Here is a 20,113-nt window from a genome sequence, read left to right as displayed (position 1 = left end):
ACTACACCTGCACAATACTGATATTACTGGGTGCAGACTACTACACCTGCACAATACTGATATTATATGCGATCATAGGGAATAAGTATAGGGTGTGTGGGATGATGGTCATTCCCCAACCTACAAAAATAATCATGCCTGCTCGGGAGTCAGGAGGAACAGCTGTGGACCGAACAAGTGTTTAGCCTATAGCTGCCCCTTATGTAACACTGGTGAGCATAGCATAACAGCACAATATACATGATACATCTGTGGGTGGCTATGCCATTGCCGATAGAGCCTGTGCCCTATTTATTGTGTGATGTACATATGAATCATGAGTGTATGGTAGGTGTTTTACATGTTTATGATGTGTGTATGGTATGTGTGTTACACAATATCGCATGAATGGCACGTGTGATGTACCTATATATTGTGTATGGTATGTGTTCTGTACATGTATATCATGTGAGTGTTGTATTTGTGCTGTACATGTATATCATGTGTGCATGGTATGTGTGCTGTACATGTATGGTATGTGTGCTGTACATGTATATCATGTGTGTGTATGGTATGTGTGCTGTACACGTATATCATGTGTGTATGGTATGTGTGCTGTACACGTATATCATGTGTGTTTATGGTATGTGTGCTGTACATTTATATCATGTGTGTGTATGGTATGTGTGCTGTACACGTATATCATGTGTGTGTATGGTATGTGTGCTGTACATGTATATCATGTGTGTGTATGGTATGTGTGTTGTACATGTATATCGTGTGTGTATGGTAAGTGTGTTGTACGTGTATATCATGTGTGTGTATGGTAAGTGTGTTGTACATGTATATCATGTGTGTGTATGGTAAGTGTGTTGGACATGTATATCGTGTGTGTATGGTATGTGTGCTGTACATGTATATCATGTGTGTGTATGGTATGTGTGTTGTACATGTATATCATGTGTGTGTATGGTAATTGTGTTGTACATGTATATCATGTGTGTGTATGGTAAGTGTGTTGTACATGTATATCCTGTGTGTATGGTATGTTTGCTGTAAATGCATATCATGTGTGTATGGTATGTATGCTGTAAATGTATATCATGTGTGTATGGTATGTATGCTGTAAATGTATATCATGTGTGTATGGTATGTATGCTGTAAATGTTTATGTGTATGGTATGTGTATTGTACATGTATATATTGTGTGTTGTACATGTATATTGTGTATATGGTGTCTGAACTGTACATGTATATTGTGTGTATGGAATATATGCTGTACATGTATATGGGTGTATAGAATATATGCTGTCCATGTATATTGGTGAATGGTAGGTATATTGTACATGTATATAATGTGTATGGTGTCTGTACTTTACATATACATCATGTTTATGGTATGTGTGAAGTACATGTATATCATATGAGTATTGTATGTGTGATGTACATGTATATCATGTGTGAGTATGGTATGTGTGCTGTACGTGTATATCATGTGTGTGTATGGTATGTGTGCTGTACACGTATATCATGTGTGTATGGTATGTGTGCTGTACACGTATATCGTGTGTGTATGGTATGTGTACTATACATGTATATCATGTGTGTATGGTATGTATGCTGTAAATGTTTATGTGTATGGTATGTGTATTGTACATGTATATATTGTGTGTTGTACAAGTATATTGTGTATATGGTGTCTGAACTGTACATGTATATTGTGTGTATGGAATATATGCTGTACATGTATATTGGTGAATGGTAGGTATATTGTACATGTATATAATGTGTATGGTGTCTGTACTTTACATATACATCATGTTTATGGTATGTGTGAAGTACATGTATATCATATGTGTATTGTATGTGTGATGTACATGTATATTGTTTGTGTGATGTACATGTATATTGTTTGTGTATGGTGTATGTGAGGCACATGTATATCATGGTATGTGTGCTGTACATGTATTTTGAGTATATGATATGTGTATTGTACATGTATATAATGTGTGTATGATATGTGTGTCATACATGTATATCACATGTATGATGTATTTACTGTATATGTATATCATGAATGTATGGTATGTGTGTTGTACATGTATATTGAGTGTATGTTATATATGCTGTTTATGTATAGCATGTGTATATGGTATATGTTCTGTGTATATGTATATTGTATGTATGGTATATTTGCTCTACATGTATATGGTATGTGTGCTGTATATGTATATCAAGTTTGTATGTTACGTGTTTTGTACATGGATAGTATGTGTGCATGGTACATGTGCTATAAATATATACTACATTGTAAATATTCTTACTGATTTTGTATGTGAGATCTATTTGTACGTTAAATGTGCACATATTTGTTACAAGTGAAATTTATATTGCCCTACATGTCTGTTCCATATGTATACCCTAAGTGCTCTGTGCACTACACGTATCTTATATATGTATGTTTTATGTGCTCTATATTTATATCCCACAGCATATGCCATACATTATATATTTCTAATATATGGTATATATTCAATATGCTTTATATACATCTTGTATGGATATATTATCTCACTATTTTATGCGTGGTACATGTATAATAACTTTGTGTGTAATGTACATATGTTTGTATGCATATACAGTACAGACCAAAAGTTTGGACACACCTTCTCATTTAAAGATTTTTCTGTATTTTCTTGACTATGAAAATTGTACATTCACACTGAAGGCATCAAAACTATGAATTAACACATGTGGAATTATATACTTAACAAAAAAGTGTGAAACAACTGAAAATATGTCTTATATTCTAGGTTCTTCAAAGTAGCCACCTTTTGCTTTGATGACTGCTTTGCACACTCTTGGCATTCTCTTGATGAGCTTCAAGAGGTAGTCACCGGAAATGGTCTTCCAACAATCTTGAAGAAGTTCCCAGAGATGCTTAGCACTTGTTGGCCCTTTTGCCTTCACTCTGCGGTCCAGCTCACCCCAAACCATCTCGATTAGGTTCAGGTCTGGTGACTGTGAAGGCCAGGTCATCTGGCGTAGCACCCCATCACTCTCCTTCTTGGTCAAATAGCCCTTACACAGCCTGGAGGTGTGTTTGGGGTCATTGTCCTGTTGAAAAATAAATGATGGTCCAACTAAACGCAAACCGGATGGAATAGCATGCCGCTGCAAGATTCTGTGGTAGCCATGCTGATTCAGTATCCCTTCAATTTTGAATAAATCCCCAACCGTGTCACCAGCAAAGCACCCCCACACCATCACACCTCCTCCTCCATGCTTCACGGTGGGAACCAGGCATGTAGAGTCCATCCGTTCACCTTTTCTGCGTCGCACAAAGACACGGTGGTTGGAACCAAAGATCTCAAATTTGGACTCATCAGACCAAAGCACAGATTTCCACTGGTCTAATGTCCATTCCTTGTGTTCTTTAGCCCAAACAAGTCTCTTCTGCTTGTTGCTTGTCCTTAGCAGTGGTTTCCTAGCAGCTATTTTACCATGAAGGCCTGCTGCACAAAGTCTCCTCTTAACAGTTGTTGAAGAGATGTGTCTGCTGCTAGAACTCTTTGTGGCATTGACCTGGTCTCTAATCTGAGCTGCTGTTAACCTGCGATTTCTGAGGCTGGTGACTCGGATAAACTTATCCTTAGAAGCAGAGGTGACTCTTGGTCTTCTCTTCCTGGGGCGGACCTCATGTGAGCCAGTTTGTTTGCAGCGCTTGATGGTTTTTGCAACTGCACTTGGGGACACTTTCAAAGTTTGCCCAATTTTTCGCACTGACTGACCTTCATTTCTTAAAGTAATGATGGCCACTCGTTTTTCTTTACTTAGCTGCTTTTTTCTTGCCATAATACAAATTCTAATAGTCTATTCAGTAGGACTATCAGCTGTGTATCCACCAGACTTCTGCACAACACAACTGATGGTCCCAACCCCATTTATAAGGCAAGAAATCCCACTTGTTAAACCTGACAGGGCACACCTGTGAAGTGAAAACCATTTCCGGTGACTACCTCTTGAAGCTCATCAAGAGAATGGCAAGAGTGTGCAAAGCAGTCATCAAAGCAAAAGGTGGCTACTTTGAAGAACCTAGAATATAAGACATATTTTCAGTTTTTTCACACTTTTTTGTTAAGTATATAATTCCACATGTGTTAATTCAGAGTTGTGATGCCTTCAGTGTGAATGTACAATTTTCATTGTCAAGAAAATACAGAAAAATCTTTAAATGAGAAGGTGTGTCCAAACTTTTTGTCTGTACTGTATATATATATATATATATATATATATATATATATATATATATATATATACTACATCTATGTGTTATGTATATATTCTATATTTATATATTATACCCGTAGGTTGTGTATACGGTATATTGTAACTGTAGTTTGTGTACATATTACACCCATAGTTTATATGTATATATTTTACATCCGTAGTTTATGTGTATATATTACCCCCCGTGGTTTATGTGTGTATATTACACCCGTGGTATATTACACCCATGGTTTGTGTGCATATATTACACCCGTGGTTTATGTGTATATATTACACCCGTGGTTTATGTGTATATATTACACCAGTGGTTTATGTGTATATATTTTACACCCGTAGTTTATGTGTATATATTTTACACCCATAGTTTGTGTGTACATATTACATCCGTAGTTTATGTGTACATATTACACCCGTAGTTTATGTGTACATATTACACCCGTAGTTTATGTGTACATATTACACCCGTGGTATATTACACCCATGGTTTGTGTGTATATTACACCTGTGGTTTATGTGTGCACATTACACCCGTAGTTTATTACACCCATGGAATATATGTGTATATATTACACCTGTAGTTTATGTGTATATATTACACCCGTGGTATATTACACCAGTGTTTTTGTGTATATGTTACACCCGTGGTATATTACACCCGTAGTTTGTGTGTATATATTACATCCGTGGTATATTACACCCATAGTTTGTGTGTATATATTACACCCGTGGTTTATGTGTGTATATTACACCCGTGGTATATTACACCCGTAGTTTATGTGTGTATATTACACCTGTGGTTTATGTGTCTATATTACCCCCGTGGTTTATGTCTTTATATTACACCCGTGGTTTATGTGTATATATTACACCCGTGGTTTATGTGTATATATTACAATTGTGGTATATTACACCCATAGTTTATGTGTCTATATTACACCCATGGTTTATGTGTCTATATTAACCCCGTGGTTTATGTGTATATATTACACCCGTGGAATATTACACCCATGGTTTGTGTGTATATATTACACCCGTGGTTTATGTGTATATATTTTACACCCGTAGTTTATGTGTATATATTTTACACCCGTAGTTTAGGTGTATATATTTTACACCCGTAGTTTAGGTGTATATATTTTACACCCGTAGTTTATGTGTATATGTTACACCCGTAGTTTATGTGTATATGTTACACCCGTAGTTTATGTGTACATATTACACCCGTAGGTTGTGTACATGTTACACCCGTAGTTTGTGTACATATTACGCCCGTAGTTTGTGTACATATTACGCCCGTAGTTTATGTGTACATATTACACCAGTAGTTTATGTGTACATATTACACGCATAGTTTATGTGTATATGTTACACACGTAGTTTATGTGTACATATTACACCCGTAGGTTGTGTACATGTTACACCCGTAGTTTATGTGTACATATTACACCCGTAGTTTGTGTACATATTACACCCGTGGTTTATGTGTATATATTACACCTGTGGTTTATGTGTACATATTACACCCATAGTTTATGTTTATATATTACACCCATGGGATATATGTGTATATATTACACCTGTAGTTTATGTGTATATATTACACCTGTGGTATATTACACCCATGGTTTGTGTGTATTTTACACCCGTAGCTTATGTGTACATATTACACCCGTAGTTAATGTTTATATATTACACCCATGGGATATATGTATACATATTACACCTGTAGTTTATGTGTATATATTACACCAGTGTTTTTGTGTACGGTATATGTTACACCTGTGGTATATTACACCCGCAGTTTGTGTGCATATATTACACCCATGGTTTATGTGTGTATATTACACCCATGGTTTATGTGTCTATATTTTCCCCGTGGTTTATGTGTATATATTACACCCGTGGTTTATGTGTATATATTACAATCGTGGTATATTGCACCCATGGTTTATGTGTGTATATTACACCCATGGTTTATGTGTCTATATTAACCCTGTGGTTTATGTGTATATAGTACACCCATGGTATATTACACCCATAGTTTATGTGTATATATTACACCCGTAGTTTATGTGTACAGGTTACACCCGTAGTTTATGTGTACATATTACACCCGTAGTTTGTGTACATATTACACCCGTAGTTTATGTGTATATATTACACCCGTGGTTTATGTGTACATATTACACCCGTAGTTTATGTGTACATATTACACCCATAGTTTATGTTTATATATTACACCCATAGTTTATGTTTATATATTACACCCATGGGATATATGTGTATATATTACACCTGTAGTTTATGTGTATATATTACACCTGTGGTATATTACACCCATGGTTTGTGTGTATATTACACCCGTAGTTTACGTGTACATATTACACCCGTAATTAATGTTTATATATTACACCCATGGGATATATGTATATATATTACACCTGTAGTTTATGTGTATATATTACACCAGTGTTTTTGTGTATATGTTACACCTGTGGTATATTACACCCGCAGTTTGTGTGCATATATTACACCCATGGTTTATGTGTGTATATTACACCCATGGTTTATGTGTCTGTATTACCCCCGTGGTTTATGTGTATATATTACAATCGTGGTATATTACTCCCGTGGTTTATGTGCATATATTACACCTATGGTATATTACACCCGTAGTTTATGTGCATATATTACATCCGTAGTTTATGTGTACATGTTACACCTGAAGTTTATGTGTACATGTTACACCTGAAGTTTATGTGTACATGTTACACCCGTGGTTTATATGTGTATATTACACCCGTGGTTTATGTGTACATATTACACCCGTAGTTTATGTGTACATATTACACCCGTAGTTTATGTGTATATATTACATCCGTAGTTTATGTGTACATATTACACCCGTAGTTTATGTGTATATATTACATCCGTAGTTTATGTGTACATATTACACCCGTAGTTTATGTGTATATATTACATCCGTAGTTTATGTGTACATATTACACCCGTAGTTTTTGTGTACATATTACACCCGTAGTTTATGTTTATATATTACAGCCATGGTTTATGTATGTATATTACGCCTGTAGTTTGTGTACAGTAGTTTGTGTACATATTACACCCGTAGTCTATGTGTATATATTACACCCATGGGATATATATGTATATATTACACCTGTAGTTTATGTGTATATATTATACCAGTGCTTTTGTGTATATGTTACACCTATGGTATATTACACCCGTAGTTTGTGTACATATATTACACCCGTGGTTTATGTGTGTCTATTACACCCGTGCTATATTACACCCATGGTTTACACTGTGTTCCAAATTATTATGCAAATAATATTTTCTCAGATTTTCCCAAATTACCTATATGAATTGCAGTCATTGTAATTTTCCAGTCAAATAACTATTAGAGTACAATTGAAAGGTTTTTGTACAAACTGACTATGATAACAGTATATTTTTAAAAAAATAAAAAACTCAAACTGCACTCAAAATGCATGTTCCAAATTATTATGCACAGCAGAGTTTTCAACCTTTTCATTTTAATAAAGAACAAAAAAATGGTCAGTTTTGAAATTATAAGCATTAGCAGGTTATTACAAACTGAAATCAAACAGTTTTCAACTCAAAACTTTATTCTAGGTGATGTTACATTTGCACATAGGACCCCTTGTTCGAAAGGAGCTTCTGAACTCTCTCGTCCATTGAATTTGTCAGGTTTTGGATGGTTTCTGCTTTAATTGTTTTGCATGAGGACAGAATACCCTCCCAGAGCTGTTGCTTAGATGTGAACTGCCTCCCGCCATCATAGACACTCCCTTTGATGATGCTCCAGAGGTTCTCAATGGGGTTGAGGTCAGGGGAGCATGGGTGTCACACCATAAGTTTGTCCCCTTTTATGCCCATAGCAGCCAGAGATGCAGATGTGTTATGTGCAGCATGAGACGGGGCATTATCATGCATGAAAATGATCTTTCTGCGGAATGCACGGTTCTTCTTCTTGAACCATGGAAGGAAGTGCTGTTTGAGAAACTCAACATACATTATGGAGTTCATCTTTACCCCTTCAGGGATCCTAAAAGGGCCGACAATCTCTCTCCCCATGATTCCAGCCCAAAACATTACTCCACCTACTCCTTGTTAGCGCCGTAGCCGTGTTTGCATGGGGTGTCCATCAACCAGCCATCCTCCATTCCATCCATCTGGACCATCGAGATCATTTCATGCATGATAATGCCCCGTCTCATGCTGCACATAACACATCTGCATCTCTGGCTGCTATGGGCATAAAAGGGGACAAACTTATGGTGTGGCACCCATGCTCCCCTGACCTCAACCCCATTGAGAACCTCTGGAGCATCATCAAAAGGAGTGTCTATGATGGCGGGAGGCAGTTCACATCTAAGCAACAGCTCTGGGAGGGTATTCTGTCCTCATGCAAAACAATTAAAGCAGAAACCATCCAAAACCTGACAAATTCAATGGACGAGAGAGTTCAGAAGCTCCTTTCAAACAAGCGGTCCTATGTGCAAATGTAACATCACCTAGAATAAAGTTTTGAGTTGAAAACTGTTTGATTTCAGTTTGTAATAACCTGCTAATGCTTAGAATTTCACAAATGACAATTTTTTTGTTCTTTATTAAAATGAAAAGGTTGAAAACTCTGCTGTGTATAATAATTTGGAACATGCATTTTGAGTGCAGTCTGAGTTTTTTATTTTTTAAAAAATATTCTGTTATCATAGGCAGTTTGTACAAAAACCTTTCAATTGTACTCTAATAGTTATTTGACTGGAAAATTACAATGACTGCAATTCATAAAGGTAATTTGGGAAAATCTGAGAAAATATTATTTGCATAATAATTTGGAACACAGTGTATGTGTCTATATTACCCCCATGGTTTATGTGTATATATTACACCCGTGGTTTGTGTGTGTATATTACACCCGTAGTTTATGTGTACATATTACACCCGCGGTATATTACTCTTGTGGCTTATGAGTATATATTACACCCGTGGCTTATGTGTATATATTACACCCGTGGCTTATGTGTATATATTACACCCGTGGTATATTACTCCCGTGGCTTATGTGTATATATTACACCCGTGGCTTATGTGTGTATATTACACCCGTGGTTTATGTGTAAATATTACACCCGTGGCTTATGTGTATATATTACACCCGTGGTTTATGTGTATATATTACACCCGTGATTTATGTGTATATATTACACCCGTGATTTATGTGTATATATTACACCCGAGTTTATGTCTGTATATTACACCAGCAGGTTGTGGTTTATGTGTGTATATTACACCAGCAGGTTGTGGTTTATGTGTGTATATTACACCCGAGTTTATGTCTGTATATTACACCAGCAGGTTGTGGTTTATGTGTATATATTACACCCGAGTTTATGTCTGTATATTACACCTGTGGTATATTACACCCGTGGTTTCTGCGCACGCGTCCTTGGCCCCGCTCCTCACCTGGTAGCCGCCGGTGCTCCTCGGACTGTCCTCCCTCGGGCTGTGCTCCCTCCTGTCCTCGGTGTCCCGGGCTGATGCCGGAGAGGAGGCGCTGGAGCACGGCCCCGGGACTACGCTGGCTCCTCGGTCCTCCTCTGGGAAGCGGCTGGACTCCACGTCTACTTCGGGCTCGTCTGCGGTGTCGGGGCCGGGAGAGGCGGAGCGGTAACTGGAGGTGTCGCTCAGCAGGTCCGGGGAGCTGTACCCCGGCGGCCGGCTGGGCCCGTACACCTCCCGGCTCCCGTATAACTTGGCCAGACTCTCCGCAGCCTTCACCACCGGCCTGAAGGCAGAGATGTAGCGGAGCTTTCTGGGCGTGAGCGGCTCCCCGGGCCGCCCCTCATCCCCGGAGCGCTCTTCCTCCCGGTTCGCGGACTGCTCCTCCTGGGCTTCTCCGCTGCTCTCCGGCTCCTCCGCCTCCCCCGCGGTCTTGGCTGACGCCTGCTGCTGGGACAAGGCGGGGTAAGAGGGGACTGGTAGCGCCCCGGCTGCCGGCCAGAAGACCGGGAAGGGTGGGTATACGGAGTCCTTGGAGGCCGGGGCGGCCGGCCAGAAGACGCCGGGCAGAGCCCCCTTGTCCCCCAGGCCGCCGTCATCCTTCTTGGCGCACAGACCGAAGGCCGGGAAGCCGTAGGGGGGCGGCGGGAAGAGCGGCGGCGTCATCTTGTGCAGCACTCCGGAGAAGCTCTTGCTGGGCACCGGGATGAGCGGGAAGCTGCGCGCCGCCTGCTCCTCGTCCCCCCGCAGGCTCTTGGCTGGTGGCGGAGGCGGCGGTGGCGGAGGCCGGAGCTCCAGGTGCTGGCGGGCCGAGCTGCTGGACGCCGGGGACGGGAAGGCTCTCTTGCGGGTGCCGCCGTTGAACATGGCCTTGACGTCCTCCCAGGAGTGCGCCAGGTCGTCGGAGGCGGTGGGGTCGCTGAGCCGCAGGTGCCGCCTCCAGCTGTTGAAGTTGGCGGCGTCGGGCTGGGTGTACTTAGAGTCCGGGGCGCGGTGCGAGTGGAAGATGAACTTGTTGGGGGAGAAGTAGAGGCCGCAGTAGCCGCACTTGATGCACTTGGCCCGGGAGCTGTTGTACCGGGCGGGGATGAAGCTGCCCCGGCAGCCCCAGGCGCACTCGTGCACCACATCGAAGGCGAAGTTCTCGGGCAGCTTGGGCGGGCGGTGCTCCCCCAGGAACGACTTGCACAGGCGCTCGGCCTCCCGCTTAGTGATCATCCCGCAGCGGCGGGACGAGATGGGCATGGCCCCCGCCCGGCGCAGGATCTCCAGCTGGACCGGGGTGCACTGCACGCAGGTGATGCCCAGCGCCACCCGCCGGTTGTGGATCTCGTTGTAGCTGTAGCTCTTCAGCAGAGTGTTGGAGATCTGCGCCAGGCACAGGCGCTCCTGCCCGTCTATCACCAGGGACACGATGGGCACCCCGTACAGCGACGTCTCCCCCACCTGGTTGGGCTTCAGGGATGAGAAGGGCTGCGTGTCCTGGCCCGGGGGCTTAGTGCTGGGCGAGGAGCCGGGCTCCCTCTGGGCGCTGATCCCCTCCATAGTGTCTCCCCTGCAAGATACAACGTGGGACAAAAGTCAGTGTCATCAGCACAAAGGCGACCTGTATATATACATTGGCATCTGTACATATACAAATCTATATGTACACTATCATGGCCCAACATGCCTGTGTTGTACAACTACAATATAAATTATAATCACTAGGCACAATTGTTATATCTGACATATTATATACAATAATATTATACATACAGTACTATACTATATAGTTCAGTATAGATATGCAACTGGATGGATAGAATAATGCAGTATATCTGTGGTATATAATATTTAATAGAAAACTATCCCCTGGCTAATGGCACATTATTTATACTCATTAATAGTGTATAGATAGATAGATATTTATATCTATATACATATAAATATTTTACATATATATATACATATATATATATATATATATATATATAGACATGTCAGTGATGATGATTTTGTGAATATATATATAATATATAGACTATCTCTATACTATGACATGTCAATAATAGTGACAATTTTGGAGAAGTGACAATGTTGCGAGTTTAGTTTTCTCTTCATAAATAAATATTTTTAATATTGTTAGTAACTTTTTGTAACGGAAGAGGAAAATGGAAACATGTTGGTTGTCCTCAGCCTGTGAAGGGGCCAATGATAAGTTATTTGCTCAGCACTATCGGTATTATTTGCAGTGGTGTGATACTTATAGTTTCTATCTCTGCGATATTACATCTTTGTTATTTCTTAGAGCAGAAGATTTCGTTTAATGATGTTATTTTCAGTGGAATTTTCATATTTCCGCATATTCTATTCGAAAAGTTATTTGTGCAAATATTATATCGTTTTACCCATATTCCAGTGTAATATAACTACATTTATCATACATTTTTATATATTGCAATTGTATTGTCAAGATAGATATGTAGATATATAGCGGTGCAGGTAGTCTTTCTATTAGGCTACGGTCACACTATCAGTATTTGGTCAGTATTTTACATCAGTATTTATAAGCCAAATCCAGGAGTGGAACAATCACAGGGAAAGTATAATAGAAACTCGTCACCACTTCTGTATTTTTTACCCACTCCTGACTTTGGCTACAAATACTGATCCGAAATACTGATAGTGTGACTAGCCTTATTCTTAATTAATCATAATGATGTCCAAAGGAAAAAGTAATTTATAAAGTCGTCTCCGCTTCATGTGTTTTGTGGTCTATACAGCCGAAACTACACAATGAGCGGTGGCCTGCTTTATTGCCAGAGCCGTCATCAGTTTTAGAGTGTGAGCTCATAGGATCAGGCCCCAATCCCAATATTCACTGCCGGTATTTCTAAGAGTATTTTCTGGTCCCCGCCTGATGCAGAGAACAGTCCGGATGCGTTATTATAAATAATAAATGACTGTAGGAGACAGTACAGACATGGGAGCAGAGATATAATCACTGCCTTATAATGCATGGGGGGCTGAGAGATATTCGTAGAGGAATCCGCACACAAAGGACCCAAATGTCACACTATGGAGCAGGTGCATGACACAGGGAGTACAAGGGGGTCCGATCTCCTCACTGCAGAATACACCTGTGGTGGAGGAGTCCTGCTCACACTGCTGGAGAGACGGATCTGTGCTGTGCATTCTGCCTAAACTGATCACAGCAGCTACAGAAAATAATAGAGCTGCTGACTGATTGCCCCTTAGTCGGACAGATCTGCGTGCAACCGATCGGGAGAGATGGCTGATGTTACAACTGATGTAAAAGTACAGTTTTATACAAAACTTATTTTCATTAGCTTTCATATCAGTCCCCCACCTGCTTTGAACGGTGCAGAGACTTAAACGGCAGGATGTGACATATATGGATTATCCCAACAAGCCAATGTGTGTCCAATGTCAAAATATTTCTGCTTGTTAAATTTATATATATTGTAAATTCATGTCTGTAAATGTGACATGTAACCACCTATATCTTGTGTAGCATCTGCATTATTATTTCGTGTCCTTTTCGCTTATTAACTCTTGTATGTTATTTTGAATATGCTGTGTAAAGTATGATAATCTCATGTATTTAGGCTATACATATATATACAAAAAATGAATATATATATTGTATGCATACAAAAAAAATAAAGTATGTGCAATTGGCATATGTATGATAAATAATCTGATGTTTTAAATCATATCTTGTAAGCACATAAAGTTACAGTGTACATGATAATGTCATTGTGTGTATGTATAAAAAAAGTAATATTTTGTGTGTATATAACAAGGTCGCATATTGTGACCTATGGGGTAGTGTATGTGTATATAATATTCTCATGTATGTATTATCAGGTATGTTGTATGCATATAATATTCTCGTGTGTATTATCAGGTATGCTGTGTGTGTCTATATAATAATCTCATTAATGTATGATCAGGTATGTTGTGTGTATATAATATTCTCGTGTGTGTATACAATAATTAAATGTCTGCTATGTATAATATAGTGAAGTTGTGTAGGGTTTTCTAGTTTGTTTAATATCAGTCGGCGAGCATTAGATCTGTCTGTGAATTGTTAATGTAAGACTGTTCACAGTAGCAATAAATGTTATACAGCGTTTTTTTAAATAATGTAAACAGTCCTTCAAGAATTTTATTATGTGTTTGTATATATATTTATTGATTGACCATTCATTTATTTGGCTTGCAAACTGATGAAGTATCATATTCATGTCAGGCAGAATAAAAAATAAATACTACAAGACACCCAGGTCTAAATATAGTTAAAAAGGGAAACCATGTCTTGTCCAATCAGTTTGGATAAACTGTATAAAAAAATAGTGTGAGCCTTATCTTGGTATGATACAGATTTATGTACAAACTGCTAGTAACCTTTCTGATTACACTGGACTATCACTACACAAAAAGTCCTGATCCCCTCTGAGGTCTATACCCTCTTCTTCCATTCTCTCTCAGAGCTGAATACTGGGATCACTTCACTATTCCTTAGTACAGATACATCATACATGTCCTGTGTATTACACAGCAAACAGTCCAACATCTTCCTTTCAAGTCTACAGCTGTCTCCTGTCTATAACCCCTGCTTATTGTATTTCCACAACCCAATGTAGGGGCAGTACCTTCATCTTTGACAACACAGTACAGGTACAGGCTGTCCTAGGACCATGCATGATGTCCTGTCCAGTCACACAAAACTATCACCTAAATGTTAATTATTCCAGCAGAACAACATCAGAACTGCTACCAATGTTCTGTTGTACTGCTATGATGTTCCAAAACATCCATCTATTTAGCCTATCTAAATATTGCACAATAGTATTTACTGTACTGTAATGTTATTTTTATATTACTACCCATACATGATTATATATAATATATATATATATATTTACTATACATATGTATATATATTATTTATTCACTATATGTGTATGTGTGTATATATATATATAAATATATATATATATATATATTCATTTTAATCTTTGTGTGTATTAAGTATTCAGCTTTGAAATTGAAACCATTCGTCCTAGTGTGTATCTCCTATATTAGTTTTTAAGCAGATGAATGAATATAGGCAGACAGAAATATTGTGTCCCCACACATGTAAATATTCTTGCATTAATATCACGGTGGAGCATTATGTGTGAATCCTTATGCCCCTGTACATATTTATTTTCTCTCTCCTAATAATCCTTTTTGTGCTTTTCCAAATCCAGCTCTTGGTCTTTGGGTAAAGTCTTGACATTGGATAATCCTGGAGCAGCTTAGTTTATTTAACTGTACCAATTGTACAAGTCTTGCACACGAAAACCACGGAAAGCGGCTTATCATAAAGAGATCACCTAATGAAGGGGATTGCATTGTAATTACACAGAATAATAAGATGAGGAGCAGCACTCGCTAAAATTGGGGTGGCCTCTGTCTACCCTGACAGGGTTGTTATGGGGGTGAAATCACATTTAAAATGGGTTTAATGATCTCTGAAAATTACCTATAGTGATGATGATATTTTGTTTGATTGCAAGGTTAGATAGATAGATATGAAATAGATAGATGACATAAAAGCTGTGTGCAGAGCACAGTGTTACTTACCCTCGTGTACTGTGGGCTGCTGCTATCTCCTCCAGTTTAGAAGCTTGCTCTTCCACTGTACCCTACTTATGGGCTCAGAGGGTGGCAGGACATGGAGGCTGAGGCTAGCACCATGGGCTTGGGGTCCACACAAGCGCTGAGGATGCGGCTGATCTGAGTGCTCCCAATGATCCAGTGACAGCTACAATAATAGGGAGGCGACTCCACTTAGCACTGACATGTTCCCTTTAACCCCTTGTGAGCGGCACAGCACTGGCTGGTGGGCTCCTTCCTCCTAGAGAGTGAGATGTGCAGAAGATACCAGAGGTAAGTGGGGGGATTACTCTTCACCTGTGAGTGTTTATTATTATTACTACTAGCAGATACCACCCTCATCCTTCTCCTCCCACTACCTCCTCTCTGTTCTGTGTGTGTAGGGGGGGGGACCCTTTAAATCTGATGTGTGAGAAAAGTGTAATCATGAAGATGATAATTATTACTAATTAATTGCTGGATAAACATAAGAGGATTCGATCCATTTCCCAGGATCTCTCCCAGAGTTTAGCAGTGAGGGAAATTAGTTTCATATTTAAGAGTGGCAGCTAGAAAGTGGAGCCTGGTGGCACATTGTAACAGTAACACAGCCATAAGGCATTTATAGACTCTTAGTGTCTTTTTCTTGCGGCAAGTGGTGTTATATTAAGGGATAGATAACTGAAGCTGTAATAAACAACAGCTAAATAATATCTCAGCCCCAGTCCCCTTGTAATATACTCACTGCGTATTCTGGCTGTGCTGTCCTTAGCTGATCATACATGGTGGTGCATGCAGAATCCCACACGCACAATTTCCTCATATTCTGTCTCTTAGATTTATAAGATTGTCTGAGGGATGCTACACTAACCTCATGTATAACCAGTAATACAGAATACTCCAGAGGAGTGTGGGTGAGCTCCATGAAGAATAAAAGCTACAATGTTTGTAAAGTAGCAGGAGCTGTCTAGTTGCAATAAGTATACAGTAAACTACATTATTACACTGTCTGTGCATATAGCTCATCTAATATGTAGATGGATCACAGCCAAATCATTGCTATAGAAGTTATGTCTATTATCTCACTGGTATATATTTTATTTATATATATATGTATATATATATATATATATGTATATATTATCTTCCTATCTAATCTATCCATCTAATCTATCCATCATATCAATGGGCTAAATAAACGACTCTTTTTGCCTCATTTTCTGCAGTGCTGCCTCTAGTTGTTGCTGTCTATCTATCTATCTGTAATCATATCTCTCTATCATCACATATCTATTCACTTATTTACTACTTTATATATCAATTTGTATACTTATTTCTTTTTCGTTCTTTAGCATATATAACCCAATCAATATAATCATTCTGTTTGGTAGTGATCTATATGACACCTATTTCCTAAGCTGGGATGATAACAGATATCCAGGCCTTGTCATGTATAATTATCTATACATATCTGGCAGATATTTACTTTTTGTGTTCTAGTTGTAGCATTGTGTTATATATGATTTCCCCCCAGTCATCACTGCCTGTCCAGCTTGAGGTTTCACAGAGTTGCCCCCCAGGCGTTTTATACAACACTATGGCATTAACAGCTCTTAATGGACACGTTAATTAAACTGTAATTAATCATACTGTCCGGAGTAAATGCGAACAATTACACTAATCAAACACAAGTTAATATCGGTCACAGCATTGCCCCGGGCCACACTTCTGTTGCCTCTCTAGCCTCTACAAGAATAGCAATGATAATAATAGCAGAGACTGGGGCCCTAAAGCACACGCAGAATAAGGTGATGTTATAAAGCACAGAACAACTATATATTGTAGAGTTTAAGAAATTATAGAATAATGTGTAGTGTAATAAAATTATATAGCCCAGTATACAATAACTATGGTTTGATACAGTATGACATGGCAGTACTTTGTTAGAATTTACTATTGTATGATATAGTAGAAAACAGTATCTATCTATATATCTATCTATGTATACTGTATATCTATCTATAGGTGAAGAAGAGGTCGCACTCAAAACATAGCAAAAAATATATATATATATATATTCCATGACTAAGGTGCAAAACATTTCGGTTCAAAGTGTGAGTTTGTCTGACTGTCTGTCTGTCTGTCTGTCTGTCTGTCTATCTATCTATCTATCTATCTATCTATCTATCTATCTATCTATCTATCTATCTCAAAGGGTTCCTCCCCAATAATTGATTGGACAATACATTATTTTATGGCTAAAATCTGCTTGTTTTCTCAGCCTAATGCTAATAATTGAATATGTCATCTGAAAAGTAATAGTCACTGGACAATATCGAATGCTATACATTATAATGGGTATTTATTATTGTAGTGTGCAAGTTTACAATATGGCATTATTAATAGCTAAGTGCAGCCGGAGTTTGGCTGATTTGCACCCCCTCTTTTTTTATTTTCTGGGTTACACCAGGGGAGGGAGGATGGGGGTTACATGAAGGGCCATGTCCTCTGCAGACTGTCACATACACCCAACCCTGGATGCAACATTTATAGGAACGGATAATGGTGAACTTGATAATGATCTTGTGATCAGGTTACAGAGCAGCCGCCCGGCGTCCTCCATCCTTCCCCATCATTACAATGTTATTCTGTAATTATGCCTGTGCTGTCAATTATTCAGGGAGTGTGTGAGGGCTTGTGTCAGGCTGGTGACAGGAGGCTGGAGCCTCAGCCCTGCTCCTCACACCTCACATGTCTGTAATTAGACTTCAGTCTCCCTCTCTCTTAACTTTCTCCTGTGTCACCTGTCTGTGCCCTGCACCAGCTTAGGCCCTACACCCTTACACCATCAGTATACAGCTCATTGTTCTAAGCAATGTATATATATATACACACATGTAGTGTAACTAAGCCAGGCTTGTGCATAATGGCTCCAGACGCATATTAGAGGTGCACCCTATATTTACACCCCTTATTTAATTGAGAGCTGGGTGATTGTGCCGAAGTCTATCCTGGATATTGCAGAACTAAAGTCCCCTGTGGAAATATTGCTCCCACAGCTCTGAAGTTGCCAACATTGTCCCCAGACCTTACACATATTGCTTCGGGATCTTAGCAGCACCTGGTGTTCTTTTTTTTTCTCATATACATGACTGCTACAATCCTGCTGAATAATGGGAGAAGGTCCTATGTGCGATCGTCACTTAGGTAATGGTGGTACCGAAGTCCTCATCCAAGAAAAGACGTCCATAAAAACACATCACAAACTGCATGGAAATTACAGCACAGCATACTACAAAAATAAATAATAATAATAATAAATATATATATATATATATATATATATATATATATATGTGTTTTTATATATATTTATATTTAATATATATAGCAGCGATCTACTTAACATTTTATGAGTTATTAATACGTTAACGGTATTTAGTTATGATAATGAGACTACTTAATAATAACAATAACAATTAATATCAATGAAACAATTATAACCTCTAGATCTGTTTGCCATTGGCGTTGATTCCCGGTTATAATATTAATATAATCAGTAATAATTGCAATAAAATTAACAAAATGTAAACACATCTCCCTAAAGAAGCCCAGCATTGTCAGCTTTTACGACTTTAAAAAACTTTGACTCGTTTTTCTTTCTATCTGTTCTGTACAAGGAATCCCTTAGCTTTATATGTCACTGCCAGCAATTATATATAGATATTTTACATGATCGGTCCATAATAATAGTCACAGCAATCAAATATTTATAGTAGATATCTGAGCTGTAAAAAATGAATCTATAAAACTTATGTGTTCTGCCATTTGTATTATTGGAAATTAAATAAGCTGTTTAATAATTATGTTGAATCAATATTGTATGTTATTATTACTTATGATTATTTTTTTGTTTTGAAATGATATTTTTTTAATCATTTTTATTTTATTTTTTATATTATGTTTATAATGTTATTTATAATATTTTGTTACTTTTTTCACAGCTATTTAACTCATATGGAAACATATTTATATGGGCAATTGCCAGGGGAAAACCATAACTAATATTAATATGTATTTTTTGTTCTTCTTTAGATGCAGGTTGGAGTTTCCTGACATTTTGTGCACAATATTCAGCGATGAGGTATCTGATGAGTACCTTTTGATATTACATGTATAATATATGATGATGATTATTTTTATTATTAGCATCAATAATGATGGGGTGAGGATGCCAGTGTTCTGATGTCCTGTAGAGCCAGTGCTGGAGGCCCCCTGATGCTGGGTATCGGTCCCCCTGGCACACACATTCAGGGGAGGCCTGTCAGTAGGCACGGCTGTACGTGTGGCTGGCACTTGTCAGACTGCTGCCGTCTTCCCGTCTCCCATCTCCTAGCAGTGGAATGAAGTGGAGTGTGCTCCTCGTCTGATAATTAGCTTTCATTTACATAATTAGTACAGTATAAAGAGTAGTGGGGATAATCACAAGGTAAAGACGGATTTTGCTTACTGTGTAAACACGAAGTCGGAATGAAAAAGCAGATGTAATTACAACATTGCCTTGTGTTAAGACAGGGCCCTAATTGTAATGAATTTCTAATTAACATTCAATGATTAGTACAGGCACCAGGCTGTAAATGGTGTCTAT

At 38.7% G+C, this 20,113-nt stretch overlaps 1 protein-coding gene across 1 annotated transcript in view; it reads right to left on the bottom strand.

Annotated features, from left to right (window-relative positions):
• Nucleotides 1–15,700, bottom strand: part of SKOR1 (SKI family transcriptional corepressor 1) — a 50,578-nt gene extending 34,878 nt beyond the window's left edge. The window contains exons 1-2 of the mRNA XM_073650863.1: nt 15,454–15,700; nt 9,781–11,371 (exon numbers count right to left, since the gene is read on the bottom strand). Of these exons, the coding sequence (XP_073506964.1) occupies nt 9,781–11,361 (1,581 nt within the window). The 5' untranslated portion in view covers nt 11,362–11,371; nt 15,454–15,700. The remainder of the gene's footprint in view (nt 1–9,780; nt 11,372–15,453) is intronic.
• Nucleotides 15,701–20,113: the final 4,413 nt, after the last annotated feature.

This window comes from Phyllobates terribilis, unplaced genomic scaffold (genome assembly GCF_046119375.1).
Source record: "Phyllobates terribilis strain yellow unplaced genomic scaffold, ASM4611937v1 Scaffold_11__3_contigs__length_659146591, whole genome shotgun sequence".
Lineage (NCBI taxonomy): Eukaryota > Metazoa > Chordata > Amphibia > Anura > Dendrobatidae > Phyllobates > Phyllobates terribilis.
This window is presented reverse-complemented; position numbering and strand designations above follow the sequence as displayed.